This window comes from Tursiops truncatus, chromosome 19 (genome assembly GCF_011762595.2).
Source record: "Tursiops truncatus isolate mTurTru1 chromosome 19, mTurTru1.mat.Y, whole genome shotgun sequence".
NCBI lineage: Eukaryota > Metazoa > Chordata > Mammalia > Artiodactyla > Delphinidae > Tursiops > Tursiops truncatus.
In genome coordinates, this window is record NC_047052.1 from 36,589,502 (window position 1) to 36,608,862 (window position 19,361).

At 39.3% G+C, this 19,361-nt stretch overlaps 1 protein-coding gene across 2 annotated transcripts in view; it reads left to right on the forward strand.

Moving 5' to 3' along the window:
• VPS35 (VPS35 retromer complex component) overlaps positions 1-9,837 on the forward strand; it is a 41,469-nt gene extending 31,632 nt beyond the window's left edge. For both annotated transcript variants that reach the window (XM_019932460.3, XM_019932461.3), the window contains 8 exons: positions 48-196; positions 1,639-1,846; positions 2,251-2,406; positions 4,283-4,405; positions 6,442-6,621; positions 7,129-7,368; positions 8,079-8,222; positions 8,867-9,837. In XM_019932460.3, the coding sequence (XP_019788019.1) occupies positions 48-196; positions 1,639-1,846; positions 2,251-2,406; positions 4,283-4,405; positions 6,442-6,621; positions 7,129-7,368; positions 8,079-8,222; positions 8,867-9,046 (1,380 nt within the window). In that variant the 3' untranslated portion in view covers positions 9,047-9,837. The remainder of the gene's footprint in view (positions 1-47; positions 197-1,638; positions 1,847-2,250; positions 2,407-4,282; positions 4,406-6,441; positions 6,622-7,128; positions 7,369-8,078; positions 8,223-8,866) is intronic.
• Positions 9,838-19,361: the final 9,524 nt, after the last annotated feature.

A 19,361-nucleotide genomic window follows, 5' to 3' on the forward strand; every position in this document is an offset into this window, starting at 1 on the left:
TCTTCTAATTGTTTAAAATAAATTCCATGGTTTTCTGAACATTCCAGTCGAGACAAGACATGCCTTCGGAGGACGTTGTATCTTTACAAGTCTCTCTCATTAATCTCGCTATGAAGTGTTATCCTGATCGTGTGGACTATGTTGATAAAGTTCTAGAAACAACAGTGGAGATATTTAATAAGCTCAACCTCGAACAGTAAGTCAAAGTTAAACATTTTTGTAAAAACCTTTGTAAAGCACTTTTTTGTCCCAGATTTATTTTTCTTTCGCAATTCCTTTTTGAAATGTTAGCGTTCATCTTGTTTTAAGTATTTGTTAGATCGACATGCTTGGTACTAATCAGGGCAGAAAGTGGCAACCAACTGCTTGGCTGTGTACATTGATCAAGTAGTGGCACTCATAGACCATAGCAGTCTTCAGGGACCAGTGTCTCCAATTCAGACCCCTTTGTATATATGGGTGAGTTAGTTTTTAAACTGGTAAGGAAACTATTTATATCAAGCAGTATTTCCATGAGAAGTGGTTTCCTACAGATGAGTAAGATGTGAAAAAATTAGGGAGGCATGTATGTATTTAAGGTGTGGAAATTAATTGGTTTAAATTTTTCTCTATTTTGAGCTTTGATTTTGATACCATCAAGGATAGTATAATATTCTGTTGTCTACTTGCATCTTCTTCAACTATGCTGTCCTGGACCTGTTGCATCCTCTAGTGGCCACTGTGGGCAGTTCTGATCCCTTTTTGTTTTCCCAGCAGTCCTCTTACTGTCCCATCCTTCACTGCTTCTGAACATGCGGTCAATTTAGGACCCTCCTTGCCCTATACCCCTCCTTGCCCAATCTAGACCCCTCCTTGCCCCTCCTTGCCCTATATATATAGGTCCCTATATATACTCACGTAATCTTTCCGCTTTCCATCTCTCCTCCAGTGGTTTAGTTAACACCTGGAAGATTTCTTTTCCTTTTACCTCTTTTTATTCCTCCTTTTTCTTTTTGTCACTCCCATTTTTTGTGAACTGAAAAACATTCCAGATCTTGAATAAGTGATGTATCTATATCTTCCCCCACTAAGTGAGTTTTAAAGTAAAATTAGACAAGATAAAAAATTAGAAATCCCAACCTCTAAAGGTCTTATAAATGCCTGGATATTCTTCAGCCCCCACGGAATGTTCCTAATTTCATCCTGCTTTTCCTTAGTCATCAACATCTGATGCAGAAGAAATAATTTATGTATTTTTCTATTTTGTTGAATTGCTATTTTTGCATGGCTTTGTCACCCCGAATATCCCGTACTTATTGGCTGCCCTAGAAACCTAACTACCACTTAAAATACTTCCCTTAGAAATACCACATTCTAGACAGGCATTTTAACTCCAGGTATACAACCTGTTTATGAATTGGAGACTAGCATAACTTATTGTATCAATAGGACATTAATAGATGAATAAATGTGTTTAGAAAGACATCTGATAAACCTCTCTTGGAAGTCATTGGAGTGTTTTGGGATGGTGTGATTCACTTGACCCATTTCCTTTAATATTATAAATGAAAAATTTCAAATTTTTGTGAATCAAGTGCTGTTTGTGTATATAAGAAGTTAATTTCATTCACTAAAGGGCTGCTGTTTTTCTTTTTGCAGTATTGCTACCAGTAGTGCAGTTTCAAAGGAGCTCACCAGACTTCTGAAGATACCTGTTGACACTTACAACAATATTTTAACAGTCTTGAAATTAAAACATTTTCACCCACTCTTTGAGTACTTTGACTATGAATCCAGAAAAAGCATGAGTTGTTATGTGCTTAGTAATGTTCTGGATTATAACACAGAAATTGTCTCTCAAGACCAGGTAAGAGAATACCCACATGCTTTATTAGAAAAACAGAGACAATGTAGTTATGGTTTTAGACCTTGAGACAAACACATGAGATGGGCGGGGAGGGTAATTTACTACTAAAAAAAGTTACAAGTAGCTTATTCATTATATAAATGAGATAATGTATAAAGAAGAAATTATAAAATAACTATAATCCCACCAGGAAGAGAGGTCCATTGATTAACTATTGATTAACATTTGGTGCGTCTCTTTCTAAATGTTTATATGTGTACCAACATGCATATACTTTCATACAGAAGAAGGAATTATGTTGGAATACTATTTCGTAACTACTTTACACAACTAGAAATGCTTTTGTCAGTGGCATTATATGCTGATTGTTTCACCCCAGTGGGTTTCTGTCTCCCATGATACAGGTGGATTCCATAATGAATTTGGTATCAACGTTGATTCAGGATCAGCCAGATCAACCTGTAGAAGACCCTGACCCAGAGGACTTTGCTGATGAGCAGAGCCTTGTGGGCAGATTCATTCATCTTCTACGGTCTGAGGACCCTGATCAGCAGTACTTGGTATGAGTTAACTCTTACTATACCCCTTCAACAACTTCTAATGAAGTCGTGTAGATGTGTCTCAAATGGTCTAATCCAGCTTGTGGTATTAAAAGGTTTTGAAAGAATTGAAACTGAATAAGAGATTAACTGAACTTTATGATTAAATGCATAATTGTTTGTAAACTTCTGGAGCTTATGAAGAACAAGTTGGTTGCTGTCATTTCTTTTGAAGACTTCTTAAGAATTGTAGAAAAACCTATCTTCCTTTAGTTGGGTGTCCTATAATCAGTCCATGTTCATTTTCTTTTTGAACTGTGTGTTACTTGTAGAATTGTTCATTTGTTTTTCATAATAAACTTTTAAAGTATGAGTAAAATCCTTATATTCAACTGTGTATATGTTTCCAAGGTTTGCAAATAGAAGTTGTTTGTGTTTGCCACATGGAAAATGTGTGAAGACTTTAAAATTAAAATTGCCTTTTTCTTAACCCCCTTTTCCTGGAAAAAAACAATCAGATGAGATTCTCCCTTTCTTTGTCCTTAGTCCTCAATAAACCTTTGTGAAATGAATAAAACATGTTGCCTGAGTAGGAGTATTGGTGACTGATACTGGACAATTTATGTTTATGAAAGGTAGCACATATGGCTGCCTAATTATCATTTGGGCAAAGTAGTTTAACCATTGTTGGATGCATGAGGCTAAGTGTTAGTAATGAAGAACACCTTTATTTGAGGATGAGTCCTGACTTTCTTCCTGTGTTGACTTTGTCATAGTTGACACTCTAGTACTTCTTCATAGCCATTGTGAAAAAGAAGCTGATTTCTGTTGGTAGTGCGACAGTCTTCAACTTGGCTTAGTGTCAGATAATCTGTGCACTGTGTGTGATCTATACCTAGTGGCTGGCTCCATTGTTCAGATGTTTTAACTGATTCCCTTATGTTTCTGTGTCACATGGCCTATGTGTGTTTTCATTTTTTGTTGTATACCAAATGTAGTAGTTAGGAAGTATGCTTTCCACCTGTGGCCAGTTGGTTATGCCATGTACAGAAACACCTTTAAGGTGAGGATCATTAGCTGTGACTTCCCCAAGGGGGAATGCATTCTCTTCCTATCCATCTATGACTGTCAGAGAAATTTACAAAACCTGAATATGTCACACACTGTGACACACATATTAAGTTATTTCATGAATTCTTGTGGGTTTTTTTCTGAAACAACCAGACATTTGTTTACTAATGGCTCTTTTTTAAAGTGTGTTACCATTTCCCTTGACTTAAATGGTCTTAATGTTTTTCTGAAGTAGGAGGTGTGATATACCAGCAATATGCATATTTTTTGTATCATAATAATAGTCAATATTTTGAGTACATACCTTGTGTTAGTACTGGTAACACTTTACATCTATTACTTGATCTTCCCAGCAACCCTAAGAGAAATATACTGCCCCATTTTTCAAATGAAACTTACAGCTAAGAGAAGGTAAATATTAATGTGCCCAGGGTCACACAGATAGTAAGTGTTAGAATCTACTTTTAACTGTATCTGTCTTCAGAGCCTGTGCTCTTTATCAACACAGTATACTTCTCACATGTGTATATGAACATGTATTTATATCTGCCCCTGACTAGCTATGTAACTTTGGGCAAGTTATACAACCTCTCTGAACCTCAGTCTTCCCCATTTGTGAAATGGGTTTAGTATTTGTCTCTAGGGTGATTGTGATGACTCGGCAAGATAAGAAATGTAAAAGTATACCATGAAGTCTGGTATATCATACATATTCAAAAAATGGTAGCAATCATGATGATTAGAGCTCCTGTTTAATTTTATAAGTGATTAATTACAGTTTCTATAATTACAGAAAAGATTAATGGGTTTTGTTTGTTTTGGTCAGATTTTAAACACAGCACGAAAACATTTTGGAGCTGGTGGAAATCAGCGGATTCGCTTCACACTGCCACCTTTGGTATTTGCAGCTTACCAGCTGGCTTTTCGCTACAAAGAGAATTCTAAAGTGGTGGGTTTACTTTTAAGTATGTCACTAATTTTTCCCCTTTTTCCTCTGTGTATGTGTTTTAGTTTATCACTATAGAAAATTTCAAACATATACAAGTAGATAATGGTGTAATAAAATCCCAGTTTCAATAACTCTCAATTCATTACTCATCCTGTGTTATACTTAAGTATCACTATTGACAATAGTGATGTTGGTAGATAAGATTACATACTAGTTGAGGAATCACATAAAAAACACTTAGAAATGAAAGATTAAAACAGTTTAAATTTATGTTAGAAGTTTTTCCTGTGTCTAAAGATCACTTGTGAGACATCTATAAGTTTATTACAAAATGGCTCAGAATGCTTTAGTTTCTCAAGAATGATTTTATTTTCTTGGGAGTCTTTATGAAGTACTAATTCTGAAGTGATATAATAATCTTATTCAGAGGTTGCAGTACATAACAAGTAAGATCTAATTCATGTTAAGCTTTGCCTAATGAAAGGGCCCAGCATTGCATAATTGCTGCTCTCTAAAAGCCTGTAATTGAATAATTTTATGAGTTGTGTACATTTTTTAATGAGCTTAGTCCTTTTACAAACAGGATTATGGCTAAGTCTTCAGTGGTGTAGAAAATATCCTAATCTGGGAGTTCCCTGGCCATCCAGTGGTTAGGACTCTGCTTTCACTGCCGAGGGCCCAGGTTGCATCCCTGATTGGGGAACTAAAATCCCACAAGCCTCACGGCGCAGCAAAAAAAAAAAAAAACCCTAACCTAATGTACCTGAAAGTTGGACAGTCAGGTTTATATTAAGGAACAAACACCATAAACTTTATTTTCTAATAATGGAGAAACAAGGTATATTCAGTAGACTTACCAGTATGACATAGCATGCCTTTGGCCAGTTTTTATGAGGCCAGCCTCTCATAGTTCCTTTTTCCCAGTATTTTATGGATAGATGTTTGTGAATGTAACAATAAAAAAAGCAACGAGCATTTACTTACTATGTGCCGTACACTGTGCCAAGGAGTATAAACTTGGATTATTGCATTTAGTCCTTGTAAAAGTCTGTGACTATTATCCTCTCTTAAAAGTGAAAAGAATCAATTGCATTAATAAGAAATTTGGATGGTCAAACGTGGATAAAATATTTAACCTCACTACTAATTGTAACAGTGAACCTTTTTAGAAATCAAACTGGTAAAGAAAAAAGAAAAATAAGGTTCAGCAATAGCCGTGGTGTGATGAGAATTCATTCTCATCTAGTAATGGTGGGAATGTGAATTACTACAGTCTTTCTAGAAAACTCTGGCAGTGTGTAACTAGAGCCTTAAAAAACCCAGTATTTCCACTTCTAAATTTATACTAAAGAAAAAATTAGGGATTCAATAAAGCTTTGTGTTTACAGACCATTTGTTATATTACATTTATTTCCAAAAGGAAGTAGTTAAGTAAATTATGCTATATCCAGTTTGTGGAATATTTTCTAGTGATTAAAATGATTTTAAATAACTTTAGTATCATGAGGAAAATTATGACAAAATAAGTGGAAGAAAAGAAGTTGAATACAAATTACATGCAGCATGAGCCCAATTTAATTCTTCAGTAAGTACTTTAAAGTAGAAAACCATACACAGAGGATCCCAGTTACATTATATTTGCATAGAAAAAAGAAAGGAAGACATTAACATTAGAATGTTATCAGTGATTATTGCTGGGTGGTAGATTTAGGGATGGTTTTAATTTTTAAAAAATTCTTTTGTGTATTTTCCTAATTCTGTCCAATTTGGGAATATGTTGCTTTTTCTGATGCAAAAAAACCAATACCAAGTATATAAAAATTGCAAAGTCAGTGACTTCAAATGGATGTTTTGAGAAGACATCCTGCTTGATTTCCTTGTGTACTCCACAGATGAGACAGAAGATAGCAGGAAAACTGTGAACTCAATTTTAACACTTTTCCTGTTTGTTCTATAGACATTTTGTATAAAATGAATATTCTTAAGCAAGTTAATCTTGAACTTAAAGTAATTTAAACTATTTTTTTTTGTTTTAGGATGACAAATGGGAAAAGAAATGCCAGAAGATTTTTTCATTTGCTCACCAGACTATCAGTGCTTTGATCAAAGCAGAGCTGGCAGAATTACCCTTAAGACTTTTTCTTCAGGGCGCTCTAGCTGCTGGAGAAATTGGTTTTGAAAATCATGAAACAGTAGCATATGAATTTATGTCCCAGGTGTGATCTGCTCTCTTTCTGGGATGTTTAATCCGTTTGCTCTGTTCAGTCACCTGTCTGTAGTTAATGGTGGTGGTGCACGTGGATTTACTCTTCACTGAATTTATAACTACCCCTTTCTCACCATCTTGATGGGAAATACTATGCTTCTTAACACTATAGTTTTATTGACTGGTTTGGAGCAGGAAAATTGATCAGTTATTGGGTGCTAATGAGATTGAAGATTTTCCAGTGGGTTATGGTAAAAACTGTTTCATGGGGGGAAAAAATTCCTTTGTTATTCATTTTGGGAACCCTGGATTAAACAAAAGTTAAAACAAGTTTCTTTGTTGCAACTTGTCAGCATCTTTGTCTTGTGCCTCTCCAAGCGAGGGCACTGCGTATTCTGATCTGAACCATATTCTGATCTGAATGACTCACAGGATGGGGCTTTGATGGGAAATACTTTGGAAAATGCTCTAGTAGATGGTTGGTTCCTAAAGGTCACTTCTGCTTTGTGTGTACCAGGCATTTTCTTTGTATGAAGATGAAATCAGTGATTCCAAAGCACAGCTGGCTGCCATCACCTTGATCATTGGTACTTTTGAGAGGATGAAGTGCTTCAGTGAAGAAAATCATGAACCTTTGAGGACTCAGTGTGCTCTTGCTGCATCCAAACTTCTGAAGAAACCTGATCAGGGCCGAGCTGTGAGCACCTGTGCACATCTCTTCTGGTCTGGCAGAAACACAGACAAAAATGGGGAGGAGGTAAGGTGGGAGGTCATTCCTAACCAACAGTGTTAGAGGAGAGGGGATCATTGATAGGGAACGGCTGCTGGGGCCTTTTGCCTTGGAGGTGAAACATGTGCAGTGCTTGGAAACCTGACAAAGAATATTGCTTTGTTTTGTTAAAAGAAACGAAATGGACAGTAACATATAGAGTTACATCCTGTGGTGAAGCCTCCACTTTGAGGATTTTGTAACATAGCAAGTTTGTACCACTATCTTTAAAAAATATACAAAACACATAAATATAAAACATTTAACATATAAATATATAAAACAAATAATATATTTGTTTTAAAATATAGCTTTGTGGGCTTCCCTGGTGGTGCAGTGGTTGAGAGTCCACCTGCCAATGCAGGGGACATGGGTTCGTGCCCCGGTCCGGGAAGATCCCACATGCCGTGGAGCAGCTGGGCCCGTGAGCCATGGCCGCTGATCCTGTGCGTCCGGAGCCTGTGCTCCGCAACGGGAGAGGCCACAACAGTGGGAGGCCTGCGTACCGCAAAAAAAAAATAAAATAAAAAAATAAAAAAAAATATAGCTGTGTACTTTAAAAAATGAAGAGGATTTAAATTGGTTTTGTCCTTTTAAAATATGAAAGAGCCACTGTAGTGTGTTTATTTCTTTGTGTGAAATGGGACATTTGTGATTCATTAATCTCTTTAATACTCCCCTCACTCCCTTTATTCTAGCTTCACGGAGGCAAGAGGGTAATGGAATGCCTAAAGAAAGCTCTAAAAATAGCAAATCAGTGCATGGACCCCTCTTTACAAGTGCAACTTTTTATAGAAATTCTGAACAGATATATCTATTTTTATGAAAAGGAAAATGATGCGGTAAGTGAATAATAAATTGCTGTTAGTGAACTATTTTCCTTTCCTACTCTTAGATTTGATACATACAAAAGTTTATCATCCTGATACTTTTCTTTTTTGTTTACAAGGGTCAGAGTTTGGAGAATCTACCTAGTGGTCTCTTTCATTCTCTAAAATTCTTCTCTGTCTATATAGATGCATCTTACAGAAGAGCTTATTATGTGCAAGAAAATTCTTATCTCTTTTGTTTATGAATATTTTATAAAATAGTCACTCGCTGTTTAAAAAATAAAAAATAATTTACAAATGCTGAATAGTAGGCTGATTTGTCATCCCATAAAAGTGTAGAATAATTCCCAACCAAATAAAGGATGGATCAATATTTGTAGGTTAAATAAAATTTTGCTTTTGTTCTTTTACTGGTTCATGATTTTCTGTATTTCCATTAAGTTTTTTTTTTTTTTCGGTTGTTGTTTTGGATGAATGTCCAATAGTTGTTGCCCAAACCAGGAATCATGTTCTCATCTCTTTTTTTTTTTTTTCTTTGTTTTCATAATCTGGTAACTGCTGAGAGTAACACAAGCTCCTCAAAACATTTTTATTAAATTACGTTATTTTTTTTGTGTGTGTGGTACATGCTTGATGGTAAAATTGTTCTTTTGTAGGTCACGATTCAGGTTTTGAATCAGCTTATCCAAAAGATTCGAGAAGACCTCCCAAATCTTGAGTCCAGTGAAGAAACAGAGCAGATTAACAAACATTTTCATAACACACTGGAGCATTTGCGCTTGAGGCGGGAATCACCGGAATCTGAGGGGCCAATTTACGAGGGACTCATCCTTTAGAAAGGAGCCAGGCTCACCATCCTCCTTTCCATGTACATCCAGTAAGGGTTTTATTATACTAGGCTTCCCTTCCATAGATTGTGCCTTTCAGAAATGCTGAGGTAGGTTTCCCATTTCTTACCTGTGGTGTGTTTTACCCAGTACCTCCAGACACTCACCTTCAAGACCTTAATAAAATTATTCACTTCATAAGTGTTCAGGTCTGTCTGATCACCCTAAGTAGCATGATTGATCTGCTATTTTAAATTCCTGCGATCTGTTTAAAAAAAAACAAACAAAAAAAGCCAGAAAAACCCCACTTATCTCTGTGACTAATGAAGCTCTCCTTCCTTTTTTTCTGTTTTGTTTCATTGTTGAGTGTGTAATTTCCTTCATTACTTGGGAGTACTAACCAGAAAGTGTCTGTCTCTCTGTTCTGAGATTAATTTAGAGGAAAGGAATACTGTTTGTGAAATTCAGCTTGGGCTTCTCCTGAAATGCAAGATAAGGCCATGTGTAATATTTTCCCTAAAATTAGAGTATATTAATGCATGTTTGAGAATTTTAAAGCACCATGGTCTAAACCAGAAGCTATATTTTGCATATTTGGACTCAGCCATCCATTAAGAACTTAGGTTGTCCTCTGGACATATTTATCAAAATAATTTTGTTCTAAATAGTATAAAATAGAAAATTTGTGATCTATATAATTTATGTATAACCTTCATTGTTGTAAATTTAGGGGGAAATGCATCATACAATTATGATTTTTTTTTTTTCACCAGTGAAACAATAAAAGTTGCTATTAACAATTTTGGACCTTCTTCCTTTCACACTACCTTAATTCATAAAAGGAACTAGTAGAATGTATATGGAGTTTATTGTATATTCTCAACATTCACAACACTCACTTGTTCAACTGTTCACTTGTTTTAAACACTTATTGAGCAGGACACCATCTACTCTTTTAGTCATATTTACTCATTTGCTTTCTTCAGCCTTACTCTTCTTTCCTAGGAATGATACCTCCACATAAACTCCCAAAAGCCTCCCACCTATATTAGTTATCTATTGTGTGACAAATTATCCCAAAACTCAGTGTCTTAAAACAGACATTTATCTCACAGTTCTCTGGATCAGCAATTTGGGAGTTTAGCTGGGAATAAAATGGATTGATAGGATAGTGTGTGCAAATTTGGTAAAATTACATAAGCTTGAGCCACAATGATTTTAAGCCTTAAATAGGATACATCCACAGGAGATGGGTGTTACAAAACGCTTTTTGTCAACTATTTTTACCTTCCTACACATCCCCTGGACCAATGATTTTCAAGCTTTATCAAACATACAAATCACATGAGGGTCTTGGTAAAATGCAGATTCTGGAATTCACCAGGTCCGGGGTGGGGACCAAGAGTGTATATTTCGAATAAACCCCCAGGTACCCCCCCCCCCCACACACACAACATATTGCCAGTCCAGGGACCACACTTTGAATAACAATGCCCTAGATGGAAATTCCATAGACGTTTTTTTCTTAAATAAATTTTATTTATTTATTTATGGCTGTGTTGGATCTTCGCTGCTGCTCACGGGCCCTCCCTAGTTGCTGCGAGCGGGGACCATTCCTCGCTGCGGTGCGCGGGCTTATTGCGGTGGCCTCTCTTTGTTGCGGAGCACAGGCTCCAGGCGCACAGGCCTAGTGTTTGCGGCACTTGGGCTCAGTTGTGGCACACGGGCTTAGTTACTCCGCAGCATGTGGGAATCTTCCCGGACCAGGGATTGAACCTATGTGCCCTGCATTGGCAGGCGGATTCCCAACCACTATGCTACCAGGGAAGTCCCCATAGACAACATTTTAACAGTACTTGGAATAACTTATTTCATTTGTTCCTTAGATGGTTCTCACGTTTCCTTGTGGCAAACACTAAGAAGGGGGTGACAGTGTCCTAGAGAAGTGTTTGTGACTGTCTATCCTTTGTGGAGTATAGGGGCTTAGGCAATCCAGTACAGGAGGCATTTCTGTCATGTGTACTATATGACAGTGGATCTTGGCTTTCCCAGGGCACAGCAATTTAATGAATGCTTTTCGGAAACTCAAGTGTTAGAGCAAGTCGGTACAGAATAGTTAGCTGAAATCAGCTACCGGAGCCAGAAGGACATCTCATAGAGTAGTGGACATCAATCCCATGACAGGCAGTTCAGAGGATCATGAGCAAAATGTAGGGGGCCCATGTGGGATCTTCCTGGACCAGGGATCAAACCCATTTCCCCTGCATTGGCAGGCAGATTCTTAACCACTGTGCCACCAGGCAAGTCCTGGAATGTTATCTTTTAAGGAGTTGTCTTGTTGATTCTAGGAGAATGTTGCTCTTTATGGTTGAGCATGTATTTCTGCCAAGGAGGGAGGTTTAGTCAATGCATAATGCAGATACACAATGCGCAGTAGGAGAGAGTGAGGAGGCCAAAGGGCAGGAAAATATTATATGTAAATTTTTTCTTGTCTTGCTATAAGATATGAATTTTATTTCACAATACTCATGTCCTGATTTGCTTATTGATGAATGCTACAAACGTTTATTGTGCACTGATTATGTGCCAGATACTGAGCAATGCACTAGGAGTTAGTGATAAGAAAGCAAACATGTTTCTTGCCCTCATGGAGCTACTGTTTAAAAGGGAGAAAGGAATAACAGAGAAGTGTAAATTGTGATAAATCTTATATAGGAAAAATGCAGGAGACTATTCAGTATTACTTTGATATCAAAACCAGACAAAGGCATCACAAGAAAAGAAACCTACAGAAAATGTCTTATAAATATGGATGCAAAGATCCTCAACAAAATACTAGCAAATTGAATCCAGCAGTACATAACATGGATAACACCATGGCCAAGTGAGGTTTATCCCAGGGATGCAAGATTGGTTTAATATTTAAAAATCATTAATGTAATACACCACTTCAATAGAATAAAGGACAAAAGCCACATGATTATCTCAAGAGACATAAGAAAAGCATTTGATAAAGTTCAACACCCCTTCTTGATAAACACTCAGTAAAATAGGAATAGAAGGCAACTTCCTCAGCCTGATAAAGTCAGGAAAAATCCACAAGTAAGATTATACTTAATGGTAGAAGAATGGATGCTTTCTCCCTAAGATCAGGAACAAGACATAGATGTTAGCTCTTGCAATTTCTTCTCCTTTTTCATTTCTAATTCTATTGATTTGAGTCTTCTCCCTTTTTTTCTTGATGAGTCTGGCTAATGGTTTATCAATTTTGTTTATCTTCTCAAAGAACCAGCTTTTAGTTTTATTGATCTTTGCTATTGTTTCCTTCATTTCTTTTTCATTTATTTCTGATCTGATTTTTATGAGTTTTTTCCTTCTGCTAACTTTGGGGTGTTTTTGTTCTCCTTCCTCTAATTGCTTTAGGTGCAAGGTTAGGTTGTTTATTCGAGATGTTTCCTGTTTCTTAAGGTAGGATTGTATTGCTATAAACTTCCCTCTTAGAACTGCTTTTGCTGCATCCCATAGATTTTGGGTCATCGTGTCTCCATTGTCATTTGTTTCTAGGTATTTTTAAATTTCCTCTTTGATTTCTTCAGTGATCACTTCGTTATTAAGTAGTGTATTGTTTAGCCTCCATGTTTTTGTATTTTTTACAGATCTTTTCCTGTAATTGATATCTAGTCTCATGGCGTTGTGGTTGGAAAAGATACTTGATACAATTTCAATTTTCTTAAATTTACCAAGGCTTGATTTGTGACCCAAGATATGATCTATCCTGGAGAATGTTCCATGAGCACTAGAGAAAAATGTGTATTCTGTTGTTTTTGGATGGAATGTCCTATAAATATCAATTAATTTTGGATGATCTGTCCATTGGTGAAAGTGGGGTGTTAAAGTCCCCTACTATGAATGTGTCACTGTCGATTTCCCCTTTTATGGCTGTTAGTTTTTGCCTTATGTATTGAGGTGCTCCTATGTTGGGTGCATAAATATTTACAATTGTTATATCTTCTTCTTGGATCGATCCCTTGATCATTATGTAGTGTCCTTCTTTGTCTCTTCTAATAGTCTTTATTTTAAAGTCTACTTTGTCTGATATGAGAATTGCTACTCCAGCTTTCTTTTGGTTTCCATTTGCATGAAATATCTTTTTCCATCCCCTTACTTTCAGTATGTATGTGTCTCTAGGTTTGAAGTGGGTCTCTTGTAGACAGCAAATATATGGGTCTTGTTTTTGTATCCATTCAGCCAATCTGTGTCTTTTGGTGGGAGCATTTAGTCCATTTACATTTAAGGTAATTATCGATATGTATGTTCCTATTCCCATTTTCTTAATTGTTTTGGGTTCGTTATTGTACATCTTTTCCTTCTCTTGTGTTTCTTGCCTAGAGAAGTTCCTTTAGCAGTTGTTGTAGAGCTGGTTTGGTGGTGCTGAACTCTCTCAGCGTTTGCTTGTCTGTAAAGGTTTTAATTTCTCCATCGAATCTGAATGAGATCCTTGCTGGGTAGAGTAATCTTGGTTGTAGATTTTTCTCCTTCATCACTTTAAATATGTCCTGCCAGTCCCTTCTGGCTTGCAGAGTTTCTGCTGAAAGATCAGCTGTTAACCTTATGGGGATTCCCTTGTGTGTTATTTTTCCCTTGCTGCTTTTAATATGTTTCCTTTGTATTTAATTTTTGACAGTTTGATTAATATGTGTCTTGGCGTATTTCTCCTCGGATTTATCCTGTATGGGACTCTCTGTGCTTCCTGGACTTGATTAACTATTTCCTTTCCCATATTAGGGAAGTTTTCAACTATAATCTCTTCAAATATTTTCTCAGTCCCTTTCTTTTTCTCTTCTTCTTCTGGAACCCCTATAATTCAAATGTTGGTGCGTTTAATGTTGTCCCAGAGGTCTCTGAGACTGTCCTCAGTTCTTTTCATTCTTTTTTCTTTATTCTGGTCTGCAGTAGTTATTTCCACTATTTTATCTTCCAGGTCACTTATCCATTCTTCTGCCTCAGTTATTCTGCTATTGATCCCATCTAGAGTATTTTTCATTTCATTTATTGTATTGTTTATCATTGTTTGTTTCATCTTTAGTTCTTCTAGGTCCTTGTTAAATGTTTCTTGCATTTTGTCTATTCTATTTCCAAGATTTTGGACCATCTTTACTATCATTATTCTGAATTCTTTTTCAGGTAGACTGCCTATTTCCTCTTCATTTGTTAGGTCTGGTGGGTTTTTATCTTGCTCCTTCATCTGCTGTGTGTTTTTCTGTCTTCTCTTTTGCTTATCTTACTGTGTTTGGGGTCTCCTTTTTTCAGGCTGCAGGTTCGTAGTTCCCGTTGTTTCTGGCGTCTGTCCCCAGTGGCTAAGGTTGGTTCAGTAGGTTGTGTAGGCTTCCTGGTGGAGGGGACTAGTGCCTGTGTTCTAGTGGATGAGGCTGGATCTTGTCTTTCTGGTGGACAGGTCCACGTCTGGTGGTGTGTTTTGGGGTGTCTGTGGACTTATTATGATTTTAGGCAGCCTCTCTGCTAATGGGTGGGGTTGTGTTCCTGTCTTGCTAGTTGTTTGGCATAGGATGTTCAGCACTGTAGCTTGCTGGTCGTTGAGTGAAGCTGGGTGCTGGCATTGAGATGGCAGTCTCTGGGAGATTTTCACTGTTTGATATTATGTGGAGCTGGGAGGTCTCTTGTTGACCAGTGTCCTGAAGTTGGCCCACCTCAGAGGCACAGCACTGACTCCTGGCTGCAGTACCAAGAGCCTTTCATCCACACGGCTCAGAATAAAAGGGAGAAAAAGTAGAAAGAATTAGTAGAAGTAGAAAGAAAGAACGAAAGAAAGGAGGGAGAGAAGGGGGGAAGGGGGAGGGAGGGAGGAAGGAAGGAAGGAGGGAAGGAAGAAAAAAAGAAAGAAAAAATAAAGTAAAATAAAGTAAGATAAAATATAATAAAGTTATTAAAATTAAAAAATATTTATTAAGAGAAAAACAAAAACAGACGGATAGAACCCTAGGACAAATGGTGGAAGCAAAGCTATACAGACAAAATCTCACATAGAAGCATACACATACGCACTCACAAAAAGAGGAAAAGGGGAAAAAATCATAAATCTTGCTCTCAAAGTCCACCTCCTCAATTTGTGATGATTCGTTGTCTAGAGGAGGGAAGGAAGGAAAGAAAGAATGAAGATAAAGTAAAATAAAATAAAGTTATTAAAATAAAAAGTAATTATTAAGAAAAAAAAGTAAAAAGCAAAAATGGAGGGATAGAACCCTTGGACAAATGGTGGAAGCCAAGCTATACAGACAAAATCTCACACAGAAGCATACATATACACACTCACAAAAAAAGGAAAAGGGGAAAAAATCATAAATCTTGCTCTCGAAGTCCACCTCCTTAATTAGGGACGATTTGTTGTCTATTCATGTATTCCACAGATGCAGGGTACCTCAAATGGATTGTGGAGCTTTAATCCGCTGCTTCTGAGGCTGCTGGGAGAGATTTCCCTTTCTCTTCTTTGTTCTCACGGCTCCCAGAGGCTCAGCTTTGGATTTGGCCCCGCCTCTGCGTGTAGGTCACCAGAGGGCGTCTGTTCTTCGCTCAGACAGGACGTGGTTAAAGGAGCAGCTGATTCGGGGGCTCTGGCTCACTCAGGCCGGGGGGAGGGAGGGGTACGGAGTGCGGGGCGAGCCTGCGGCGGCAGAGGCCGGCTTGACATTGCACCAGCCTGAGGCACGCCATGCGTTCTCCCAGGGTAGTTGTCCCTGGATCCCGGGACCCTGGCAGTGGCGGGCTGCACAGGCTCTCTGGAAGGGGGGTATGGATAGTGACCTGTGCTCACACACAGGCTTCTTGGTGGCGGCAGCAACAGCCTTAGCGTCTCATGCCTGTCTCTGGGGTCCGCGCTGTTAGCCGCGGCTCGTGCCCGTCTCTGGAGCTCCTTTAAGCGGCGCTCTTAATCCCCTCTCCTCGCGCACCAGGAAACAAAGAGGGAAGAAAAAGTCTCTTGCCTCTTTGGCAGGTCCAGACTTTTCCCCAGACTCCCTCCCGGCCAGCCGTGGCGCACTAACCCGCTGGAGGCTGTGTTCATGCCGCCAACCCCAGTCCATTGCCGGCGCTCCGACCGAAGCTTGAGCCTCAGCTCCCAGACCCGCCCGCCCCGGCGGGGGAGCAGACAAGCCTCTTGGGCTGGTGAGTGCCGGTCGGCACCCATCCTCTGTGCGGGAATCTCTCCACTTTGCCCCCCGCACCCCTGTTACTGTGCTCTCCTCCGCGGCCCTGAAGCTTCCCCCTCCGCCACCCGCAGTCACCACCCGCGAAGGGGCTTCTAGTGTGTGGAAACCTTTCCTCCTTCACAGCTCCCTCCCACTGGTGCAAGTCCCATCCCTATCCTTTTGTCTCTGTTTATTCTTTTCTCTTTTGCCCTACCCAGGTACATGGGGGGTTTCTTGCCTTTTGGGAGGTATGAGGTCTTCTGCCAGCGTTCAGTAGGTGTGCTGTAGGAGTTGTTCCACGTGTAGATGTATTTCTGGTGTATCTGTGGGGAGGAAGGTGATCTCCGGGTCTTACTCTTCCGCCATCTTCCCGGAAGCCTCAGCTCTTGGGCAGCCCCATTTCTATTCAACATTGTACTGGAGGTTCTTCTAGCCAGAGCAGTTAGGCAAGAAAAAGAAATAAAGGACATTCAGAATGAAAAAGAAGAAATAAAACAATTTCTATTTGCAGATGACATGATCTTATCAAGGAAATGCAAATTTAAGGCATAATGAGATAGCACTATATACCTACTACAGTGGCCAAATTAAAAAGCAAGAAACAAAAAACACATGTTGGTGAGGATGTGGAACAACTGGAACCCTCATTTATTGCTGGTAGTAATGGAAAATGGTATAGCCACTTGTAATAGAGTTCTCTATTAACTGAAATATATATACATATATACACATACATATGTATGTATATATACATACATATGTATGTGTATATATGTATATATATACATACATATATATGTATGTATATATGTGTGTGTGTGTATATATATATATATATATATATACACACACACACACATACACACAGGTCCTAAGATCTGATATATACACACACACACAGGTCCTAAGATCTGCATATATACACACATATATACATACATATATATATATGTATGTATATATGTGTGTATATATATATACATATATATATATATATACACACACACACACACAGTCCTAAGATATATATATATATATATATATATATATATATATATATATACACACACACACAGGTCCTAAGATCTGCAGGGTGAGTCAGCAAGCTGGAGACCTAGGAGAGCTCATGGTAGTTCCACAGTCCAATTCCAGAGGCCTGGGAACCAGGAGAGCTGATGGTATAGTTTCAGCCCAAAGGCCAGCAGGCTTGAGATCAAGGAAGAGCAAATGTTTCAGTTCTGTCTTATCCTGAAGGTTTTAGCCCAGTGCCCCTGCAAAGAGGGCCCTGCCTAGGATTCCCTCTAATTGGTGGCATTTATCCCAAGTCTGACTACACTCACTGGGTATTCTCTTGTTTAATATGCCTCTCCCCTGCTGGACCATGAGTTCCGTGAGGTAAGAGTTAGGTTTATTTGCTCTCTTCTAATCCCTGGAGCCTCGCACAAGGCCCAGAGGCTCTAGAGGAAACTGGCTGAAAGGACTTCTCAATGCTTTACCAAGTGCTAAAGACTTATTTTGAAAGTTTAAGCTTCCCTCTAGTGGAAAATACAAGCCAAAATTCGAGCCTAGCTTTTATTCTTTGTTTTTGTCAATAAGAGCCCCAGACTCTCAGACCAGAGAAGCAGAGACCTAGCATCTCTTCTCTCCCTGCCGTGGAGTAGACATCGTGGGCTACCTGCCCACCCTGGGCCCACGTGGAGTTCCCCATAACTGCTGATGGAGGGACAGGGCTCCCCCAGTGGGACCCCTCCCAGGATCTGGGGGCTCTCCCCACCCTTCTCTGATGTTCAGAATTTGCACTGTCTGTCTTTGTCCTTGTCTGTGCTCAGAAACCCATTCATATGGATGTGGGAACACATTCTAAAGCAGGGCAATGGGGGCCATGCTGGGCTTCTCTCCCCCACGGGTCAAAGTCCTGAGCTGCACACTTTAGAGAGTGCTTCTGTCCTGGGGAAACTGGTGGGCTGGTTTGGGGGCAGAGGGCCCCCAATACAGGCCACATTCCCTGACCCTGACTTTGGTAATGGTAATAATGTTGAATCTGTGGTTCTGGGTAGGGGGTCTCTGGGCAGCAGCAGCAGCAGAAATGGCCCAGATCTGGCCATTTGACTCTAAACCTGACCCTTTGGCTAATGGCATCATAAAATTACACTATATATAAAAGGAGCAGTATCAATTTAGTTTGTCCCTTTACTAAGTGAAGTTTAGTAGTAGTTACCAGCAGTACAAAGATGAATATTACATGGTACTTGTCTTCAAAGGACCACAGCCTCTGACGCAATGTCACAAGTAGACTAGGCCTCAGAAGTTGCAAACTGGTGGTCTACAGATATGTTTTATTTGGCTGGCACAGTGTTTAAGTTGTTAAAAATTGGTTGCCAATCTTTTTTTTCTTAATTAACTTTTTTTAAAAAATTAATTAATTTATTTATTTTCGGCTGCACTAGGTCTTCGTTGCTGCATGTGGGCTTCTCACTGACGTGGCTTCTCTTGTTACAGAGCACGAGCTCTAGGCATGCGGGCTTCAGTAGTTGTGGCTCGGGCTTTAGAGCACAGACTCACTAGTTGTGGCGCATGGGCTTAGTTGCTCTGCGGCATGTGGGATCCCCCTGGACCAGGGCTCGAACCTGTGTCCCCTACATTGGCAGGCAGATTCTTAACCACTGCACCACCAGAGAAGACCCGGTTGCCAATCTTTTAATAAGGGAAATTTCTTATAAAAATCTAGACTTCTGGCTTCAATTGGAAAACCAGCGTGGCAACATGGGGTCCATACCCATCACTTCTCACGGGACTGGCACCAGTGCCCACTTCTCTCCTTCTGTCATCCGCCTGGCCATTCCGGGCACTGCATTGAGACTCCTGTGCTAGGAATAGCAAGAGGGGAGCAATTAATTCTGGAAGCAGGTGAGAGAGTGGGTGAGTCCTCTCAGGTGCGGTGACTTCCCAGGTGCCATCTCGACAGCCTGCATGGGAGATGGTGGTGGCCGCAGGGGCTGTGGCAGGGAGGGTGGGATGAGATGAGAGCCTTATAAGCTAGAGGATGGACTGCACTTGTCTTTGCAGCATTCAGGAACGTGAATCATGAATGAGAGCTCCAGGTCAAGTTTTCCAGCAGGAGA